Consider the following 23040-nt stretch of genomic DNA (forward strand, 5'->3'; position numbering starts at 1 on the left):
TTAATGTTTGTATTCACACATCAGTGTTTGAGCACGGTCTGTGGTTTTAGCACGGATGCATTCTCTATTTTGTCCATCCATGTTGCATCCGTGTTTCACGGATCATCAGGAAAAGATTCTTTGAAAATCATTGTTCAGCTCTGCAGTGTCAGTGAAAAACGGATGGGTCATGGCCAGCAAAAGCAGACCTAACACCGACCCGCTGTCCTTCATGGACGCATCACTGACCACCTTCTCACCGATTTGAGCACGGACAGTGTGAATGAGGCTTTACTAATGTTTTGTGGGAAGGGCTGATGACCATGTCTTTTTTTTATGCTCTTCTATGCAAAATGCTAATGTTTTTAATAGCCCTTTACAATGTTCTTGTAATATGTGCAAAAAAGCCCTACCATGATGCTATTACCTTGTTCCATCTAATTCTGAATAGCTAAGCTGCACCAGGCAGTTTATAGTATATTGATGACATATCCTCAGGATAGGTCATCAATATCTGATCTGAGGGGGTCTGACACCCGGCAGCTCCACCGATTAACTGTTTGATAAGGAGGTGGTGCTCCATGCGAGCGCCGCTTTCTGTTCATTACACTGCGCGTCTTCTTCTGTGGAGCGGTGGCATAGTTTCATTCAAGTGAACGGAATAAGCACTCATCATTACGCTCACTTCCAAGATGAAGCGCAGTGTAATGAACAGGAAGCATTGCTCGCATGGAGCACCACCTCCTTATCAAACAGCTGATTGGCGGAGGCGCCGGGTGTCAGACCCCCACAGATCAGATATTGATCTGATCCTGAGGATAGATCATCAATATAAATCTTTAAATCATCCTTTAAAATGATATGGTGGTAAATCTCTGATTTCTGCAGGTTGATTTTCATTGCTGGCTTTGTGGTAGAAACTGCAATAGTGAGCGTCAGTGGAAGATGCATATGTCATCAGAAAAGCACAAAGAGAAAGTTTTCCTTTCTGAAGATGATCAGAACATCTGGCAGCACCGCTTCCCTACTGGCTGTTTTAGCATATGTAAAAGGTAAGTTTGCATACTTGCTGCTTCATGCAAATCCTGTCTTAGGCTAGTTTCACACACGTGGTAAAGCTATCCAGCAGGCTGTTCTGGCAGAGGAACCTTACCTGGCCTAGCCAGATACTGCCATGTGTTGCCAGACCTCACTGACTACAATGGGACCCCAACGTATCTCATTGTAGTCAATAGGGTCTGACTGCTTTCCAGCATGCATGCTGAGTTCTGACCGCACAAAAACAGGTACATGCAACAGTTGTTGTCCAGTCGAAGCCCAGTGCTCAGGCTGGAAACTGAATTCCCAGCGCATCCCATTATTATGTTGGCTTGCAAAAGCCAACATATTGATATTCGATTGTCAAAAAGCGTTTCAGCTTATTCTTCTTATTATTATTATTCTTAGCCGCGTTTTCTATACGCTACTCCTCCTACAGTTTTGGTGCTACATACCCCAAACTTTCTACATTGCTTGTGCTTTTTTGCTTGTGCTTTTATAAGCGATCCCACCCCCGGGGCCCCCGTAGCGGACCCCGGAAGCCCCCTTTTTTCTCATAGACTTTGACAGGGTACATTTTCAAATTGCTCCCACTCGCCAGGCTTTGACGCTAAAGTCACCAAACTTAGGTCACTTAGTCATGGGGTCAACCCAAAGTTTTTTGGCACATTTCAGGGACCCCAAAATGTGGGCGGGGCCACACAGAACCAATCAAAATCTCCCCATTGACTGTAATGAGACGTTCAAATTGCTACTCCTCCCACATTTTTAGGAGTACAAATTCCAAACTTTGCAGACTTGGTTGGCACCCACCCGAGTACCTTGCTTGTGCTTTGTTAACCGATCCCACCCTCCGGGCCCCTGGGAAGGGCCCCCAAAATCCACGTTTTTCCCTTTGACAGGGAAAATTTTCAAATCGCTCCCAGTCGCACAGATTTGAAACTAAAGTCACCAAACTTGGGTCACATAGTCATGGGGTCAACGCGCAATTTGTTAGAACATTTCGGAGACCCTAAAATGTGGGCGGGGCCACACAGAACCAATCAAATTCTCCCCATTGACTATAATAGGACGTTCAAATTGCTACTCCTCCCACAGATTTAGGAGTATAAATACCGAACTTTGCACTCTTGGTCGGTACATACAGGAGTATCTTGCTTGTGCTTTGTTAACCGATCCCACCCTCCGGGGCCCTGAGGCGGGCCCCCGAAAACCTCTTTTTTTCCCATAGAGTTTTATTGGAAAAATGCAAACGTTTGTCACTCATACAGCTTCCGAGTGAAACTCACCAAAATTGGGTCACTTAGTCATGGGGTCAACCTGAAAATTTATGTCACATTTTGGGGACATTAAAAAGTGGGCGGAGCTACAAACAACCAATCAGATTTTCCCTATTGACTTCAATGAGAAAATTTTAAATTGCTGCCATTTCAACATTGTTAATGGCAGGGTTGTTGAACTTAACCACCTCCGGACCGCCTAACGCAGGATCGCGTTCCGGAGGTGGCAGCCCTGCGCAGAGTCACGCATATATGCGTCATCTCGCGATGGGCGAGATTTCCTGTGAACGCGCGCACACAGGCGCGCGCGCTCACAGGAACGGAAGGTAAGAGAGTTGATCTCCAGCCTGCCAGCGGCGATCGTTCGCTGGCAGGCTGGAGATGTGTTTTTTTTAACCCCTAACAGGTATATTAGACGCTGTTTTGATAACAGCGTCTAATATACCTGCTACCTGGTCCTCTGGTGGTCCCATTTGTTTGGATCGACCACCAGAGGACACAGGTAGCTCAGTAAAGTCCCACCAAGCACCACTACACTACACTACACCCCCCCCCCCCGTCACTTATTAACCCCTTATTAGCCCCTGATCACCCCTGATCACCCCATATAGACTCCCTGATCACCCCCCTGTCATTGATCACCCCCCTGTCATTGATTACCCCCCTGTAAAGCTCCATTCAGATGTCCGCATGATTTTTACGGATGCACTGATAGATGGATCGGATCCGCAAAACGCATCCGGACGTCTGAATGAAGCCTTACAGGGGCATGATCAATGACTGTGGTGATCACCCCATATAGACTCCCTGATCACCCCCCTGTCATTGATTACCCCCCTGTAAAGCTCCATTCAGACGTCCGCATGATTTTTACGGATCCACTGATAGATGGATCGGATCCGCAAAACGCATCCGGACGTCTGAATGAAGCCTTACAGGGGCGTGATCAATGACTGTGGTTATCACCCCATATAGACTCCCTGATCACCCCCCTGTCATTGATCACCCCCCTGTCATTGATTACCCCCCTGTAAAGCTCCATTCAGATGTCCGCATGATTTTTACGGATCCACTGATAGATGGATCGGATCCGCAAAACGCATCCGGACGTCTGAATGAAGCCTTACAGGGGCGTGATCAATGACTGTGGTTATCACCCCATATGCTCCCTGATCACCCCCCCTGTCATTGATTACACCCCTGTCATTGATCAACCCCCTGTAAAGCTCCATTCAGACGTCCGCATGATTTTTACGGATCCACTGATGGATAGATCGGATCCGCAAAACGCATCCGGACGTCTGAATGAAGCCTTACAGGGGCGTGATCAATGACTGTGGTGATCACCCCATATAGACTCCCTGATCACCCCCCTGTCATTGATTACCCCCCTGTAAAGCTCCATTCAGATGTCCGCATGATTTTTACGGATGCACTGATAGATGGATCGGATCCGCAAAACGCATCCGGACGTCTGAATGAAGCCTTACAGGGGCGTGATCAATGACTGTGGTGATCACCCCATATAGACTCCCTGATCAACCCCCCTGTCATTGATCAACCCCCCTGTCATTGATCAACCCCCCTGTCATTGATCACCCCCCTGTCATTGATCACCCCTCTGTAAGGCTCCATTCAGATATTTTTTTGGCCCAAGTTAGCAGAATTTTTATTTTTTTTTCTTACAAAGTCTCATATTCCACTAACTTGTGTCAAAAAATAAAATCTCACATGAACTCACCATACTCCTCACGGAATCCAAATGCGTAAAAATTTTTAGACATTTATATTCCAGACTTCTTCTCACGCTTTAGGGCCCCTAGAATGCCAGGGCAGTATAAATACCCCACATGTGACCCCATTTCGGAAAGAAGACACCCCCAGGTATTCCGTGAGGGGCATATTGAGTCCATGAAAGATTGAAATTTTTGTCCCAAGTTAGCGGAACGGGAGACTTTGTGAGAAAAAAATTAAAAATATCAATTTCCACTAACTTGTGCCAAAAAAAAAAAAAAATTCTATGAACTCGCCATGCCCCTCATTGAATACCTTGGGGTGTCTTCTTTCCAAAATGGGGTCACATGTGGGGTATTTATACTGCTCTGGCATTCTAGGGGCCCCAAAGCGTGAGAAGAAGTCTGGTATCCAAATGTCTAAAAATGCCCTCCTAAAAGGAATTTGGGCACCTTTGCGCATCTAGGCTGCAAAAAAGTGTCACACATCTGGTATCGCCGTACTCAGGAGAAGTTGGGGAATGTGTTTTGGGGTGTCATTTTACATATACCCATGCTGGGTGAGAAAAATATCTTGGTCAAATGCCAACTTTGTATAAAAAAATGGGAAAAGTTGTCTTTTGCCAAGATATTTCTCTCACCCAGCATGGGTATATGTAAAATGACACCCCAAAACACATTCCCCAACTTCTCCTGAATACGGCGATACCACATGTGTGACACTTTTTTGCAGCCTAGGTGGGCAAAGGGGCCCATATTCCAAAGAGCACCTTTAGGATTTCACAGGTCATTTACCTACTTACCACACATTAGGGCCCCTGGAAAATGCCAGGGCAGTATAACTACCCCACAAGTGACCCCATTTTGGAAAGAAGACACCCCAAGGTATTCCGTGAGGGGCATGGCGAGTTCCTAGAATTTTTTATTTTTTGTCACAAGTTAGTGGAAAATGCTTATTTTTTTTTTTATTTTTTTTTTCATACAAAGTCTCATATTCCACTAACTTGTGACAAAAAATAAAAAGTTCCATGAACTCACTATGCCCATCAGCGAATACCTTGGGGTCTCTTCTTTCCAAAATGGGGTCACTTGTGGGGTAGTTATACTGCCCTGGCATTCTAGGGGCCCAAATGTGTGGTAAGGAGTTTGAAATCAAATTCTGTAAAAAATGACCTGTGAAATCCGAAAGGTGCTCTTTTGAATATGGGCCCCTTTGCCCACCTAGGCTGCAAAAAAGTGTCACACATCTGGTATCTCCGTAATCGGGAGAAGTTGGGGAATGTGTTTTGGGGTGTCATTTTACATATACCCATGCTGGGTGAGAGAAATATCTTGGCAAAAGACAACTTTTCCCATTTTTTTATACAAAGTTGGCATTTGACCAAGATATTTATCTCACCCAGCATGGGTATATGTAAAAAGACACCCCAAAACACATTCCTCAACTTCTCCTGAATACAGAGATACCAGATGTGTGACACTTTTTTGCAGCCTAGGTGGGCAAAGGGGCCCACATTCCAAAGAGCACCTTTCGGATTTCACAGGTCATTTACCTACTTACCACACATTTGGGCCCCTAGAATGCCAGGGCAGTATAACTACCCCACAAGTGACCCCATTTTGGAAAGAAGAGACCCCAAGGTATTCGCTGATGGGCATAGTGAGTTCATGGAAGTTTTTATTTTTTGTCACAAGTTTGTGGAATATGAGACTTTGTATGAAAAAAAAAATCAAAAAAAAAATCATCATTTTCCACTAACTTGTGACAAAAAATAAAAAATTCTAGGAACTCGCCATGCCCCTCACGGAATACCTTGGGGTGTCTTCTTTCCAAAATGGGGTCACTTGTGGGGTAGTTATACTGCCCTGGTATTCTAGGGGCCCAAATGTGTGGTAAGGAGTTTGAAATCAAATTCAGGAAAAAATGAGGAGTGAAATCCGAAAGGTGCTCTTTGGAATATGGGCCCCTTTGCCCACCTAGGCTGCAAAAAAGTGTCACACATCTGGTATCCCCGTACTCAGGAGAAGTTGAGGAATGTGTTTTGGGGTGTCTTTTTACATATACCCATGCTGGGTGAGATAAATATCTTGGTCAAATGACAACTTTGTATAAAAAAATGGGAAAAGTTGTCTTTTGCCAAGATATTTCTCTCACCCAGCATGGGTATATATAAAATGACACCCCAAAACACATTCCCCACCTTCTCCTGAGTACGGAGATACCAGATGTGTGACACTTTTTTGCAGCCTAGGTGGGCAAAGGGGCCCATATTCCAAAGAGCACCTTTCGGATTTCACAGGTCATTTTTTACAGAATTTGATTTCAAACTCCTTACCACACATTTGGGCCCCTAGAATGCCAGGGCAGTATAACTATCCCACAAGTGACCCCATTTTGGAAAGAAGAGACCCCAAGGTATTCGCTGATGGGCATAGTGAGTTCATAGAACTTTTTATTTTTTGTCACAAGTTAGTGGAATATGAGACTTTGTAAGAAAAAAAAAAAAAAAATCATAATTTTCCGCTAACTTGTGACAAAAAATAAAAAGTTCTATGAACTCACTATGCCCATCAGCGAATACCTTAGGGTGTGTACTTTCAGAAATGGGGTCATTTGTGGGGTGTTTGTACTGTCTGGGCATTGTAGAACCTCAGGAAACATGACAGGTGCTCAGAAAGTCAGAGCTGCTTCAAAAAGCGGAAATTCACATTTTTGTACCATAGTTTGTAAACGCTATAACTTTTACCCAAACCATTTTTTTTTTACCCAAACATTTTTTTTTTATCAAAGACATGTAGAACTATAAATTTAGAGCAAAATTTCTATATGGATGTCGTTTTTTTTGCAAAATTTTACAACTGAAAGTGAAAAATGTCATTTTTTTGCAAAAAAATCGTTAAATTTCGATTAATAACAAAAAAAGTAAAAATGTCAGCAGCAATGAAATACCACCAAATGAAAGCTCTATTAGTGAGAAGAAAAGGAGGTAAAATTCATTTGGGTGGTAAGTTGCATGACCGAGCAATAAACGGTGAAAGTAGTGTAGGTCAGAAGTGTAAAAAGTGGCCTGGTCTTTCAGGGTGTTTAAGCACTGGGGGCTGAAGTGGTTAAAGAAGACCTTTCACCAGAATAAAGTATGTAAACTGACTATACAGACGTGTAGAGCGGCGCCCAGGGATCCCCCTGCACTTACTATTATCCCCGGGCGCCGCTCCGTTCTCCGGTTATAGCCTCCGGTATAGTCATAGTTAGGCTCCACCCAGGGGAACCTGCCGGCGTCTCTTTCTCCTATGCTGTAGCGCTGGCCAATCGCAGCGCTCAGCTCATAGCCAGGGCCCTTTAAGGTGTTGTAACTCACGCACCAGGTTAGGAATGCCAGAGTGGTGTAATGTCTCTGTATGGTAGTGGGTATAGTGTCAACGGTGTCTCCTACCTGAGTACGGCTGGACTCCTGGATCCTGGATCACTTGCAATAAATTGAGTGTGGTGCTAGTAGGAGTAATAGAGGGATTTGCAGCAGTAATTGAGATCCAGACCTTTGGTAAAGTTCAAACTTGTCTTTACTGATGGTAACTTTCATCCAAGCAAGATACAGCTTTAGTCTTAGGTCCCAGCAGATATTGGCAATGGTTGGCAGGAATTTATGCTTCTGCTCTCTCATGTACCCGTAGCTTGCAGGAAAGGACGTCTGCTTGTTAGCTCTATAATGTGGCAGGAATTTGGCTTCTACACTTTCTATCTTCTGCTTTATAGGGACTGACTAGCTGAGGAGGAAAATGGCTTCTCCTGGGTCTCTGGACTGTACTCACAGTTATCTTCACAGTGTATGCTTTCTTCCTGGAATTCTGGAGTTGTCTGCTTGCTTCTTCCAGCTGAGGCTGCAAGGCTCAGGCTGGGGATGATGATCAATGTCTTAGCCGAGACAAGATCCTGGCTTTATTCCCTATATCTGGGAGCTCCTACACGCACAGCTTTACCCTAGCAGGGGTGGGTGGCACACTGACTTAACTTCCTTCCCTCACCATGAGGCAGGATATGGACACATTACTACACAACAAGGTCTGCAGCTAGTATGGGCAAACATGTCCGGGATGCTCAATAATTCAATACAACAACAACCAAGAGAGTATATATAATTCCATCAATATAAAATATATATTTATTGATAATTTTTAAAAGAGTGTACAAAACACTGTCATAAACAACATAAAGTACGAGTTTCCAAAGTTGTAGTACCACATCTATAGCGTCAAATTACTTGTGCAATAAAGCCACAACTTTGGAAACTCGTACTTTATGTTGTTTATGACAGTGTTTTGTACACTCTTTTAAAAATTATCAATAAATATTTATTTTATATTGATGGAATTATGAATTTTATATATACTCTCTTGGTTGTTGTTGTAAGGATATGGACACAGTTCACTCTGCTTACAGAGGGGGGAGCCAAGCTGGAATGAACTATTCCAGCTCAGAAATACTAAACTGAACCTAGCTCCTTGCCAGAACATTGCTGCCACCTGCTGGTAAACATGAAGAATGACAACAATATACATTTAACAAGGCTTATAATGCACAGTTGTGAGGTTATTATGTAAAATTATATCAGATGACAAAGTTAATTCTCTTAGCAGATTGTATTGGGGTAAAAGAGTTTTGTAACACAACTCTGGGGAGTTACACATGGGGAAAGTTTAATGAATCATAAAATAGTGTCCTGCATTTTGGAATACAGTATGAAGGCCTCACGTGTCCCGTGATGTGGATAGCCACTCTATAGGTATTCTAGACGGTTGTATGGGGAATTTAGGCGAGACGGCATTTGGATGGTGTAGCCTCCAACTTTTCAGTAAATGGAGTCCTTTTTCCAGGGAGGTGATGAGGTGCTGATCTCCATTTTTGGTCATGATAAACTTCTTTGGGAAGCCCCACTACGGAATCTCGTGGTGACAAAGGCTTTTGGTGAGGGGTAGTAGTTTTCTCCTTGCTGCCAAGGTGTGCTGCGAGAGGTCTGCAAAGAGTGTTACCTCTTGGAAGGGGTCAGGTAGCTTGCCTTTCTTTCTCACCACCTGCATGAGCTGCTCCTTTATGTGATAAAAGTGGATACGTGAAATTGTATCCCTTGGTACTGAGTCAGGGAGAGATTTAGGCTTTGGTAGCCTGTGGGCCCTTTCAATAATTACATCCGTATCTGTAGCATGGAGTGTAGTGATGATCAGTTTCTGGAGAAATTTGACCAAGTTGGCTGGTGATACGGATTCTGGAATGCCGCAGAATTTTACGTTGTTCCGCCGGTTGCGGTCTTCTTGGTCCGCAATTTTGGATTTCATGGACTCCATTTCCGCCTGTCTCGCGGTGGCGGAATTGCGAGCGCCATTGTTTGCCGTCGAAAAAAAGCTATAAGAAGCTTCTTTCTTACCCCGCTTGGGCATCTTTTGTGGAGTGGGGTTCTTAAAGGGGTTGATGGTTGCCAAGTTTTTGGTGATCCACTGCTTTATAAGTCGCTTTTGCAGGATGCCTGAAGGGAGCTCTTGAGCTAAGCAGTTATTGCGCTCCCAGTCCAGGCCACGCCCCCCCCGTATATATATATATATATATATATATATTTAATGTGTATAAATATATACATAGTAGAAAATAATAGACTGTAAACTTTGTATTGTTTTAATAAATTTATTTAATCATAATACCGTATATAGAGTTTTCAGTCGCCGCCACTGTAGTTCACTACAGACACACAGTTCAGAAAGGTAAAGGAACAGAGAGATAGAGATAGGAAGTAGGCAGAGTCAGTAGTAGTTGCCTATTTTTTTATATTATTTATTAATAATTGATATGTCCTATAACAGGGGCACTGTAGGGTGCTCTATTACTAATGAAGGGAATTATTATTGGTGGGGCTTTGAGGAGCACAATTACTATAGGGGGAACTATGTCTTTGGCACTATTATTTCTTCTGGATAGTATTTGGGGGTATTGGGGAGCACAGAGAGCAGCAAGATAAATCTTGTGGGACTTGAGGATGGGGAGAATGATAGAAAAGTGAGGAACCTAAGATGTCTATGCGTTAATCTCTGCAGAGATAGGGCACGGCTGAAATAAGTTGTGTAGGAGAAGATGAAAGAAAACATCTACATCAGAGTAGACGTCACCTGGGAGGCTCTGGATGTGAGAAGTATGTGCTGCTGTATTGTCCTGTATGTTTGATAGTGTCTATGCAGCAAGTAAAGCAATTAAGGCTACTTTCACACTTGCGGTAGCAGGGTCCGGCATTCTGTTCTAGTGGGGGAACAGCCTGCCGGATCCGTGCTAACGCTAGCCCACCATGCCACCAGAAGTCTGCTCCGGCCCCAATCACTATAATGCCTGCCAGACCCTGCTATCCCAAGTGTGAAAGTAGCCTAAAATCTTTAGTGCTAATGCGAGCGGTGGGGTTTGGACTGGAGCCATATGCATTGGGGCTTGGGCCCTGGATCTTTTGAGACCCCAGCAATGCCCCTGATTGGTGGTGTTTTATAATTGTTATACATTTTTTTATATTTTTTTTAAGATTTCTTTTAATTGCTGATTTCTCCTGTAACAGAGGCCAACATATTAGCCCCAGCTAAGGGGGAATACTGCTTCTGCAGCTGCATGATGTCCTTGCAACTGCTAAGGCTACTTTCACATCTGCATTTTTGCTGGATCCATCATGGATCAGCAAAAACGCTTCCGTCATGATAATACAACCTTCTTCTTGTATTATCTCTAAAATAGCCATGACGGATCCGTCTCTAAAACCATTGTAAGTCAAGGGGGGGCGGATCTTTTTTTTTGTGTCAGAGAAAACGAATCTGTCACAATTGAGAGTCATGACGGATCCGTCTTGCTCTGCATCCCAGGACGCACTCAAAAGCTCTGCTTGCAGTGTTTTTGTGTGCGTCATTGGAACACAATGAAACAGAATGGAATGCATTTTGGTGCACTCTGTTCCCTTCAGTTCAGTTTTGTCCCCATTGACAATGAATGGGGACCAAACTGAAGCGTTTTCCCCACTTTTGAGATCCTATGACGGATCTCAATAGCTGAAAGTGAAAGTGCAGATGTGAAAGTATCCTAACTTTGCAAGGACACTCAGAAATGTCCTTGTGTAGTTAAATACAACACCCCCCCAGATGTATATAAATGGGCAGTCAACAACTGGTTAACATTGCCCAGTTTAATGAAGGCATTCTTCATAAGACAATTAACGCGATCATCTAGTTCAAGTAGAATTGCCTCTCCACTCGTTTTAAGGGTCCCCGCAGGGGATTACAATAAAGTAATATGGCAATATATTGTAAGATTACAATATAGTCACATACAGCATGCAAAGAGCATGTAGTATTGAACATGGTAAACAACTTATTAGAATGCAAGCAGTCAAATTCAAGAGATATGTGTCCTTGTCTTCTCTCTTCTTGGAATGTGGGGGTGTTGATGGTAGGCTCGACGGGTCCTGAAGATATGAGGTCTTCTTGTTAAAAAAGTTTTTATGCATATATAAGTATAATTTTCTCAAGCACAACAGAATATATTATTAATATGAATGAAATTAGATTACAGGCAGGCAGGGTATCAGAAATAATTTATTTAGTTTTTCACCATTTTGATCATTACATTATCACACATATGTATTTCTCAATGATTTTTTAGCTAACTATCTATCCTACCTGTCTAGAAAAGGCCCCTTAGACTGCCTGTACTGCATGAAGTATACAGATAAGCTGCATAGATCATGGGATGTTAAACATCCATTCCTGGCCGCCTCATAGTAGCCATTTCATCTGAACATTCACACATCTTTATGGAGTTGTTGACAACACACACACACATAATTATCTACCTAAAAGGATGACGACAGCCAGCCAGAGGTGCATCCCAACACAAGGACCACCCTGGAGTAATCCCCGGTGAAATCACGCTTTTAGGGCATTGACTCTTCTTGTAAGAGTGGTGCTCAAACTGCTAGGGTGCATCTGTGGGACCCTCTTTCAGAGATGATGTCCTCCACCCAACTCTCAAAAAGCTGAGGGGTCTTCAGGAGAGGTGGGCAGTCGAGCTGGGCTATCAGACGGTCAACTCTGTAGCTGTGATGTCATCCTTCCTACAAAATGGACATATCCACGCCCTCAACTAGGAATATAACATATTAATCATTTCCAGTCAATAATTGAATGTTATATCAATAGAGGAGAAGCAGGGGAGTGGAAAGAAACCAGACATGAACCAAAACTCTGATAATGATTGATACAAGAAATCAGAGTTAATTCTTTCCTGCCACATTTTCAACTCTTTTGATCATTACATTATCACTCATATATGCATTTCTCATTTATTTGTTAGCTATCTATCTGTCCTAGCCATCTAGAAAAGGCACCTTAAACTGCATGTACTGCATGAAGTATTTAGGTAAGCTGTATACATCATGGGATGTTAGATTTCCCTTCCTGAAAACCTCATAGTAGCCATTTCATCTGAACATTCCGCTTCTTTATGGGGTAATTGACAGCACACACTTCATTATCTACCTAAAAGGATGACGACAGCCAGCCAGAGATGCATCCCAACACAAGGACCACCCTGGAGTAATCCCCGGTGAAATCACGCTTTTAGGGCATTGACTCTTCTTGTAAGAGTGGTGCTCAAACTGCTAGGGTGCATCTGTGGGACCCTCTTTCAGAGATGATGTCCTCCACCCAACTCTCAAAAAGCTGAGGGGTCTTCAGGAGAGGTGGGCAGTCGAGCTGGGCTATCAGACGGTCAACTCTGTAGCTGTGATGTCATCCTTCCTACAAAATGGACATATCCACGCCCTCAACTAGGAATATAACATATTAATCATTTCCAGTCAATAATTTTATGTTATATCAATAGAGGAGAAGCAGGGAAGTGGAAAGAAACCAGACATGAACCAAAACTCTGATAATGATTGATACAAGAAATCAGAGTTAATTCTTTCCTGACACATTTTCTCCTCTTTTGATCATTACATTATCACTCATATATGCATTTCTCATTTATTTGTTAGCTATCTATCTGTCCTAGCCATCTAGAAAAGGCCCCTTAAACTGCATGTACTGCATGAAGTATTTAGGTAAGCTGTATACATCATGGGATGTTAGATATCCCTTCCTGAAAACCTCATAGTAGCCATTTCATCTGAACATTCCGCTTCTTTATGGGGTAATTGACAGCACACACTTCATTATCTACCTAAAAGGATGACGACAGCCAGCCAGAGATGCATCCCAACACAAGGACCACCCTGGAGTAATCCCCGGTGAAATCACGCTTTTAGGGCATTGACTCTTCTTGTAAGAGTGGTGCTCAAACTGCTAGGGTGCATCTGTGGGACCCTCTTTCAGAGATGATGTCCTCCACCCAACTCTCAAAAAGCTGAGGGGTCTTCAGGAGAGGTGGGCAGTCGAGCTGGGCTATCAGACGGTCAACTCTGTAGCTGTGATGTCATCCTTCCTACAAAATGGACATATCCACGCCCTCAACTAGGAATATAACATATTAATAATTTCCAGGCAATAATTGAATGTTATAAAATAGAGGAGAAGCAGGAAAGTGGAAAGAAACCAGACATGAACCAAAACTCTGATAATAATTGATACAAGAAATCAGAGTGAATTCTTTCTTGCCACATTTTTTACATTGTCACTCATATATGCATTTCTCATTTGTTAGCTAACTATCTTTCCTACCTGTCCATAAATGGCCACTTAGACTTCCCATACTGCATGAAGTATCCAGATAAGCTGCATAGATCATGGGATGTTAGACATCCATTCCTGGTTGTCTGATAGTAGCCATTTAATCTAAACATTCACAAATCACTCAGGGAATTGACTCTTGTAGGGGTGGTGCTCAAACTGCTAGGATGCATCTGTGGGACCCTCTTTCAGAGATGATGTCCTCCACTCGACTGAGGGGGTCTTCAGGAGAGGTGGGCAGTCAAGCTAGGCTATCAGACGGTCAACTCTGTAGCTGTGATGTCATCCTTCCTACAAAATGGACATGTGCACACCTGCAAGGAAGAATACAACATATAAATCATTTCCAGGCAATTGTGGAGGCAATAGAGAAGAAATATAAAATTTGATGTAAACTAGAAATAAAACAAAACCCTGATAACGATTGATGCAAGAAATCATTTCAACTTCTAGAACAATGGTCTCCAACCTCTGGCTCAGCAAGTGCTGCTGTAGAAATACAACTACCATCATCCCATAATAGCCAGCAACTGTCAGAACATGTTTGGAGTTGTTTTCCACTCACTAAACATCTCAGGGGAAATTTATCAAGAGCAGGGGGGATGCATTTAATTTATCATGAAGTTCACGCCTGGTTACAAATTAAGTGCATCCTCTGACAGTCTATGCGCCCTGAATGAATTCCTGGCCAGCTCACAGCTGCCATAGATTTCGGTCATCATTTACAGCAGAAAACTGGCATACATCAAGTAAATCTTCTGGGGCTAATGTCTAAGTCCACCCCTTTCAAAAAATGAAGAGGCTGGCAGTAAAACACCATTTACAAACATTTTAAACAGAATTTGCAACTTTTGTTTATCAGTTTTCTGGTGTACAGGAATGATAAATCTCTCCTTGTGCTGTGAACTACCAAAAGCAGTGGACTTAATAATTAGGCTATTTTCACACTCGCGTTTGGTGCGGATCCGTCATGGATCTGCACAGATGGATCCGTTCAGATAATACAACCGTCTGCATCCGTTCTGAACGGATCCGTTTGTATTATCTTTAACATAGCCAAGACAGATCCGTCTTGAACACTATTGAAAGTCAATGGAGGACAGATCCATTTTCTATTGTGCCAGATTGTGTCATAGAAAACGGATCCGTCCCCATTGACTTACATTGTGGCTCAGTTTCGTCAGACGGACACCAAAGCAGAATGGAGATGGAACGAAGGCAAACTGAGGCATACTGATGCATTCTGATCGGATCCTTTTCCATTCAGAATGCATTAGGGCAAAACTGATCAGTTTTGGACCACTTGTGAGAGCCCTGAACGGATCTCACAAACGGAAAGCCAAAACGCCAGTTTGAAAGTAGCCTTAGGCCTCCTGCACACGACCGTTGTGTGCACCCGTGGCCGTTGTGCCGTTTTCCGTTTTTTTTCGCGGACCCATTGACTTTCAATGGGTCCATGGAAAAAACGGAAAATGCACCGTTTTGCAGCCGCATCCGTGATCCGTGTTTCCTGGCCGTGAAAAAAATATGACCTGTCCTATTTTTTTCACGGCCAACGGTTCACGGACCCATTCAAGTCAATGGGTCCGTGAAAGAACACGGATGCACACAAGATTGGCATCCGTGTCCGTGATCCGTGGCCGTAGGTTACTTTTTATACAGACGGATCCGAAGATCCGTCTGCATAAAAGCTTTTTCATAGCTGAGTTTTCACTTCGTGAAAACTCAGAACCGACAGTATATTCTAACTCAGAGGCGTCCCCATGGTGATGGGGACGCTTCAGGTTAGAATATACTAAAAGAACTGTGTACATGACTGCCCCCTGTAGTTAACACATTGGTGGCCAGTGGGCCCCCCCCCCTGTAGTTAACACATGTGTGGCCGCCCCCCCCCTCCCTCCCTTGTAGTTAACTCATTGGTGGCCAGTGGACTCCCCCCCCCCCCCCTGTAGTTAACACATTGGTGGCCAGTGCGGCCGCCCGAACCCCCCCCTCCCCTGTAGTTAACTCGTTGGTGGCCAGTGGGCCCCCCTCCCTCCCCTGTAGTTAACTCGTTGGTGGCCAGTGGGCCCCCCTCCCTCCCCTGTAGTTAACTCGTTGGTGGCCAGTGCGGCCGGCCCCCCTCCCTCCCCTGTAGTTAACTCGTTGGTGGCCAGTGGGCCCTCTCCCCTCCCTCCCCCTCCTAATTAAAATCTCCCCCTCTATCATTGGTGGCAGCGAAGAGTACCGATCGGAGTCCCAGTTTAATCGCTGGGGCTCCGATCGGTAACCATGGCAACCAGGACGCTACTGCTGTCCCGGTTGCCATGGTTACTTAGCAATTTGTAGAACCATTATACTTACCTGCGAGCTGCGATCTCTGCGTCCGGCCGGGAGCTCCTCCTACTGGTACTGCCACCAATGATGGGGGGGAGATTTTAATTAGGAGGTGGAGGGAATGGGAGAGGGCCCACTGGCCACCAACGAGTTAACTACAGGGGAGGGAGGGGGGGGCCCACTGGCCACCAACGAGTTAACTACAGGGGAGGGAGGGGGTCCCACTGGCAACCAACGAGCTAACTACAGGGGAGGGAGGGGGGGGCCCACTGGCCACCAACGAGTTAACTACAGGGGAGGGAGGGGGGCCCACTGGCCACCAATGAGTTAACTACAGGGGAGGGGGGGGGGGGCCGGCCGCACTGGCCACCAATGTGTTAACTACAGGGGGGGATGTGCCGCCTGCTGCCTGGCAGCACCTGCCAGGCAGCAGGGGGCAGTCATGTACACAGTTATTTTAGTATATTCTAACCTGAAGCGTCCCCATCACCATGGGAACGCCTCTGTGTTAGAATATACTGTCGGATTTTAGTTTCACGATGTAACTCAAATCCGACGGTATATTCTAACATAGAGGCGTTCCCATGGTGATGGGGACGCTTCAAGTTAAAATATACCATCGGATTGGAGAAAACTCAGATCCTATGGTATATTAACTCCTGACTTTACATTGAAAGTCAATGGGGGACGGATCCGTTTGAAATTGCACCATATTGTGTCAACGTCAAACGGATCCGTCCCCATTGACTTGCATTGTAATTCAGGACGGATCCGTTTGGCTCCGCACGGCCAGGCGGACACCAAAACGACTTTTTTTTTCATGTCCGTGGATCCTCCAAAAATCAAGGAAGACCCACGGACGAAAAAACGGTCACGGATCACGGAAAAACGGGACGCGTTTTTGCGGACCGCAAAAAAATACGTTCGTGTGCAGGGGGCCTTAATCATTGCCTCTCCTTACCTTGGTGTTATCATGGTTGCTATTGTTTGTGTGACCAGTGACAGTGACCAGTGACCAGTGAAATAGGGGGAACATTAACCAGTAAGATAGAGCAGCATCCAGGAAGATAGGGGAGATCATAAGCAGTAAGATAGGACGGAGACTAGTAAGATAGGATGAATAATAACCAGTACAGTATGATAGGGTAATGACCAGTAAGACAGGACAGTGGAAATGTCAGACTATTAAGACCACTGATACATACGATAATGGGCGATACAGTAATTAATAATGGGTAAATTGTGAGAGTCACCCACAATAAATATCATCCATAACCCCAATTGTAGTATCAAAAAACAGATTTTACTGATTCATGACCATACCCAAAAACAGGACATTGAGATAACCCATAATTCCCAACATATCTTCTTTGGTGTTCTACATCATCAATCTCAGTGAATTGAAGATAGGACAGTTAGCAGTAAAATAGGGCGGATAGAGACCAGTAAGGTAGGGTAATAACCAGTGAGTTAGGACAGTGACCAGTAATATATGGAAGTGAATTGTAAGATAAGGCAGTGATCTGTAAATTAGGGTGGGAAGTGACCAGTACGATAAAGGGGGCAGTGAATAGATGAACCAAAGGCACTTTCCAAATGGTCTGAAAGCTGGAACCTTATTGGCTGCTATGAACAAGCTCCGCTCGTCTTATGCAGTGGTTTAGATGAACCTCTTCATCCACATAAATCATCCCATACAGTTCCCTGGTGCAGTAATGATCCCCCTCCTGCAATGTCAGAACTTACCATGATCTAAAGAGGGGGCGCAGACTTCACTACAGACACACGGATGCTTCTCTCTTGCAGACAGAGGGGGATGTGATGCAGCAGAGCTGGGAGACATCTTCCTCCTCCTGCAGCCGGCAACCAGGAATGACAGTTGGTAACAGCAGTTATCATTCATGTTTCTGAGGGGAAGTGCTGATTGGTTGATCAGATTCTAATCCACCAATCAGCAGCTCTCTGTTCTCTACAGCCTGGGACTGGAGGAGCACACAACAGCCCGAGCCCTGAGTGCAGCACAACTGATGTGTGCGACTGTGAGGTGGACCAGTTATTACCCCCAGAGCAAAGTGTTGGTACGGTTGATGCAGATTACATTTCTCATTAGTGTTCATACTTTTGCTCTTTTGCCCCTGAAATACTTCAACTTTTTTGTTTATAGCAGGGTACATATGGTTAAAGGAAAACATTTTTTTTATTTCACTATGCCGTAAATAAGCATTATTATTAATTCCACTAGATGGATTTCATCCCGTTCCTGTTATTTTTCACCTTCCTGACAGAGCCTAGTTTTAAAAATCTGTAACTTTGGGATGCTTTAACCACTACAGGACCGCCGTACGCAGGATTGCGTCTTTGCGGCGGCCCTGTTATTCTGAGTGGACGCGCCGGCGCGTCCTCTCGCGAGACGCGAGATTTCCTGTGAACGCGTGCACACAGGCGCGCGCATTCATAGGAACTGCAGGTAAGGGCTCTTTCACACTTGCGTTCTTGTCTTCCGGCATAGAGTTCCGTCGTCGGGGCTCTATGCCGGAAGAATCCTGATCAGGATTATCCTAATGCATTCTGAATGGAGAGAAATCCGTTCAGGATGCATCAGGATGTCTTCAGTTCCGGAACGGAACGTTTTTTGGCCGGAGAAAATACCGCAGCATGCTGCGCTTTTTGCTCCGGCCAAAAATCCGGAACACTTGCCGCAAGGCCGGATCCGGAATTAATGCCCATTGAAAGGCATTGATCCGGATCCGGCCTTAAGCTAAACGTCGTTTCGGCGCATTGCCGGAGCCGACATTTAGCTTTTTCAGAGTGGTTACCATGGCTGCCGGGACGCTAAAGTCCTGGCAGCCATGGTAAAGTGTAGTGGGGAGCGGGGAGCAGTGTACTTACCGTCCGTGCGGCTCCCCGGGCGCTCCAGAGTGACGTCAGGGCGCCCCAAGCTCATGGATCATGTGATCACATGGATCACGTCATCCATGCGCATGGGGCGCTCTGACGTCACTCTGGAGCGCCCGGGGAGCCGCACGGACTGTAAGTATACCGCTCCCCACTACTACTATGGCAACCAGGACTTTAATAGCGTCCTGGGTGCCATAGTAACACTGAACGCATTTGGAAGACGGTTCCGTCTTCAAATGCTTTCAGTACACTTGCGTTTTTCCGGATCCGGCGTGTAATTCCGGCAAGTGGAGTACACGCCGGATCCGGACAACGCAAGTGTGAAAGAGGCCTAAGCGAGTGGATCTAGACCTGCCAGCGGCGATCGTTCGCTGGCAGGCTGTAGATGCGATTTTTTTAACCCCTAAAAGGTATATTAGACACTGTTTTGATAACAGCGTCTAATATACCTGCTACCTGGTCCTCTGGTGGTCCCCTTTGCTTGGATCGACCACCAGAGGACACAGGCAGCTCAGTAATAAGTAGCACCAAACACCACTACACTACACCCCCCCCCCCCCCCCCCCTGTCACTTATTAACCCCTTATTAACCCCTGATCCCCCCATATAGACTCCCTGATCACCCCCCCTGTCATTGATCACCCCCCTGTAAGGCTGGCTCCATTCAGAGGTCCGTATGTGTTTTGATCACCCCCCCTGTAAGGCACCCACCCCGACCCTTAGGTGCACCCACACCGACCCTTAGGTGCACCCACTCCGACCCTTAGGCGCACTCACCCTAGTCATTAGGTGCACTCACCCCAACGATTAGGTGCACCCACCCCGACTCTTAGGTGCACCCACTCCGACCCTTACGTGCACCCACTCCGACCCTTAGGTGCACCCACTCCGACTCTTAGGTGCACCCACTCCGACTCTTAGGTGCACCCACTCCGACTCTTAGGTGCACCCACCCCAACGATTAGGTGCACCCACCCCAACGATTAGGTGCACCCACCCCAACGATTAGGTGCACCCACTCCGACCCTTAGGTGCACCCACTCCGACCCTTAGGTGCACTCACCCTAGTCATTAGGTGCACCCACCCCAACGATTAGGTGAACCCACCCCGACTCTTAGGTGCACCCACCCTGACCCTTAGGTGCACCCACTCCAACCCTTTGGTGCACTCACCTTAGTCATTAGGTGCACCCACCCCAACGATTAGGTGCACCCACCCCGACTCTTAGGTGCACGCACTCCGACCCTTAGGTGCACCCACTCTGACCCTTAGGTACACCCACTCCGACCCTTAGGTGCACCTACCCCGACCCTTAGGTGCACCCTCTCTGACCCTTAGGTGCATCCCCTCCAACCCTTAGGTGCACCCACTCCGATCCTTAGGTGCACCCACTCCGATCCTTAGGTGCACCCACTCCGACCCTTAGGTGCACTCCCCCTAGTCATTAGGTGCACCCACCCCAACAATTAGGTGCACCCACCCTGACCCTTAGATGCACCCACCTCGACCCTTAGGTGCACCCACCTCGACCCTTAGGTGCACCCACCCCGACCCTTAGGTGCACCCACCCCAACGATTAGGTGCACCCACTCCGACCCTTAGGTGCACCCACTCCGACCCTTAGGTGCACCCACTCCGACCCTTAGGTGCACCCACTCCGACCCTTAGGTGCACCCACTCCGACCCTTAGGTGCACCCACTCCGACCCTTAGGTGCACCCACTCCGACCCTTAGGTGCACCCACTCCGACCCTTAGGTGCACCCACTCCGACCCTTAGGTGCACCCACCCCGACCCTTAGGTGCACCCACTCCGACCCTTAGGTGCACCCACTCCGATCCTTAGGTGCACCCACTCCAACCCTTAGGTGCACTCACCCTAGTCATTAGGTGCACCCACCCCAACGATTAGGTGCACCCACCCCGACTCTTAGGTGCACCCACCCTGACCCTTAGTTGCACCCACTCCAACCCTTAGGTGCACTCACCTTAGTCATTAGGTGCACCCACCCCAACGATTAGGTGCACTCACCCCGACTCTTAGGCGCACCCACACCGACCCTTAGGTGCACCCACCCTAACCCTTAGGTGCACCCACCCCGACCCTTAGGTGCACCCACCCCGACCCTTAGGTGCACCCACTCCGACCCTTAGGTGCACCCACTCCGACCCTTAGGTGCACCCACTCCGACCCTTAGGTGCACCCACTCCGATCCTTAGGTGCACCCACTCCGACCCTTAGGTGCACTCACCCTAGTCATTAGGTGCACCCACCCCAACGATTAGGTGCACCCACCCCGACTCTTAGGTGAACCCACCCTGACCCTTAGGATCACCCACTCCGACCCTTAGGTGCACCCACTCCGACCCTTAGGTGCACCCACTCCGACCCTTAGGTGCACCCACTCCGACCCTTAGGTGCACCCACTCCGATCCTTAGGTGCACCCACTCCGACCCTTAGGTGCACTCACCCTAGTCATTAGGTGCACCCACCCCGACTCTTAGGTGCACCCACCCTGACCCTTAGGATCACCCACCCTGACCCTTAGGATCACCCACTCCGACCCTTAGGTGCACCCACTCCGACCCTTAGGTGCACCCACTCCGACCCTTAGGTGCACCCACTCCGATCCTTAGGTGCACCCACTCCGACCCTTAGGTGCACTCACCCTAGTCATTAGGTGCACCCACCCCAACGATTAGGTGCACCCACCCCGACTCTTAGGTGCACCCACCCTGACCCTTAGGATCACCCACTCAGACCCTTAGGTGCACTCACCTTAGTCATTAGGTGCACCCACCCCAACGATTTGGTGCATCCACCCCGACTTTTAGGTGCACCCAATTATTACATTTATTAAATTATTAAAATTCAAAAAAGTGGGTGGAGCCACCAACAGCCAATCAGATTTCAAGCCAACATCCTGTGGTTTCTTCAGAAACGACACTTTCTAGTTGTTAATGAGATCTGGCAGTGCACAGCAGTATCGGGCTAGGCTGGATTCGGTGAACTCCGGCAGGCTGTTCCTCTGCCAGATAGTTTTAACGCATATATGAGACTAACCTTAGATTGGATTGATTCAAGAAATGCCATCGTTGCAAAAAACACCAGAAGATGCTGTTTGCATCTGAACTGCTTAAAGGCTATGGACACTTTTGAGATTTTTTTTTGTTATTATTGCACATTTGAGAAAAAAATGTATTATTGCACTGTGCTTATTTTGAGCTAAAATGCATTTTTCCAAATAGTCTTTATTATTTTCAACTGTTTGTCAGATGAGTTGATGGCTTTTTTAACATCTGAGTCATGTCTCAAGGCCTATTTAAAGGGTCGAACATTGACTTATAGGATAGCTGTCTTACATCTGGTGGCATCAGAGGCAGAGCTTGTTAAGAGCTCATTTGCATCCCTTTCTTCCCAGAATTCCAGAGGAGCCTGTATGGCCTATAAGTCTCCTCACGCCGATTAAGGAACTCTCTCTCTCCAGGGAGAGATAGTACCACCCAAATACAGATCAGTCTGTAACAATTATCCATGGTCTCCTGACAGCACAGAAACACTCATTTAAAGAGACTATGCAGGGGTTTTATACTGATGACATGTCCTCAGGATAGGTCATCAATATCTGATCGGGTCCCGAGTGTCAGACCTCCACCGATCAGATATTGATGACCTATCCTGAGGAAAGGTCATCACTGTGTACTGCCTGTACAACCCCTTTTAAAGTAATTTACTGTATGATCAACCTGGCAAGAGTTCAGTTCAAAGGGAACCTGTCACCAAGAAAATGCTGTCACGGATGATGTTGCAGATAGCTGGAAGTTATGGATAAACATCCGACTGGCTTGATCCCAAACTAAGGAGCATAAAGGTGACCCCTATAAAACCCTAAGAGCTCACCCTGACTGCTAAGCACATACAAGGGTCTCAGAGGTAGACGATTGCATGCCCTCGTACCTTGACTGTGTGACACCTGAAAACCCTATAATAGTGATGGGACACGACCACCAGCTCCCTGCACTAAATACGGAGGGAGTCAGGGTCACCTAGAATC

The 23040-nt window shown here is 46.2% G+C and overlaps 1 protein-coding gene across 1 annotated transcript in view; it reads left to right on the forward strand.

The window, feature by feature from the left end:
• Positions 1–23040, forward strand: part of ZC3H7A (zinc finger CCCH-type containing 7A) — a 196771-nt gene that overhangs the window by 169676 nt on the left and 4055 nt on the right. The window contains 1 exon segment of the mRNA XM_040440164.1: positions 868–1031. Within this exon segment, the coding sequence (XP_040296098.1) occupies positions 868–1031 (164 nt within the window).

Source organism: Bufo bufo, chromosome 7 (genome assembly GCF_905171765.1).
Source record: "Bufo bufo chromosome 7, aBufBuf1.1, whole genome shotgun sequence".
In the NCBI taxonomy this organism is placed as follows: domain Eukaryota; kingdom Metazoa; phylum Chordata; class Amphibia; order Anura; family Bufonidae; genus Bufo; species Bufo bufo.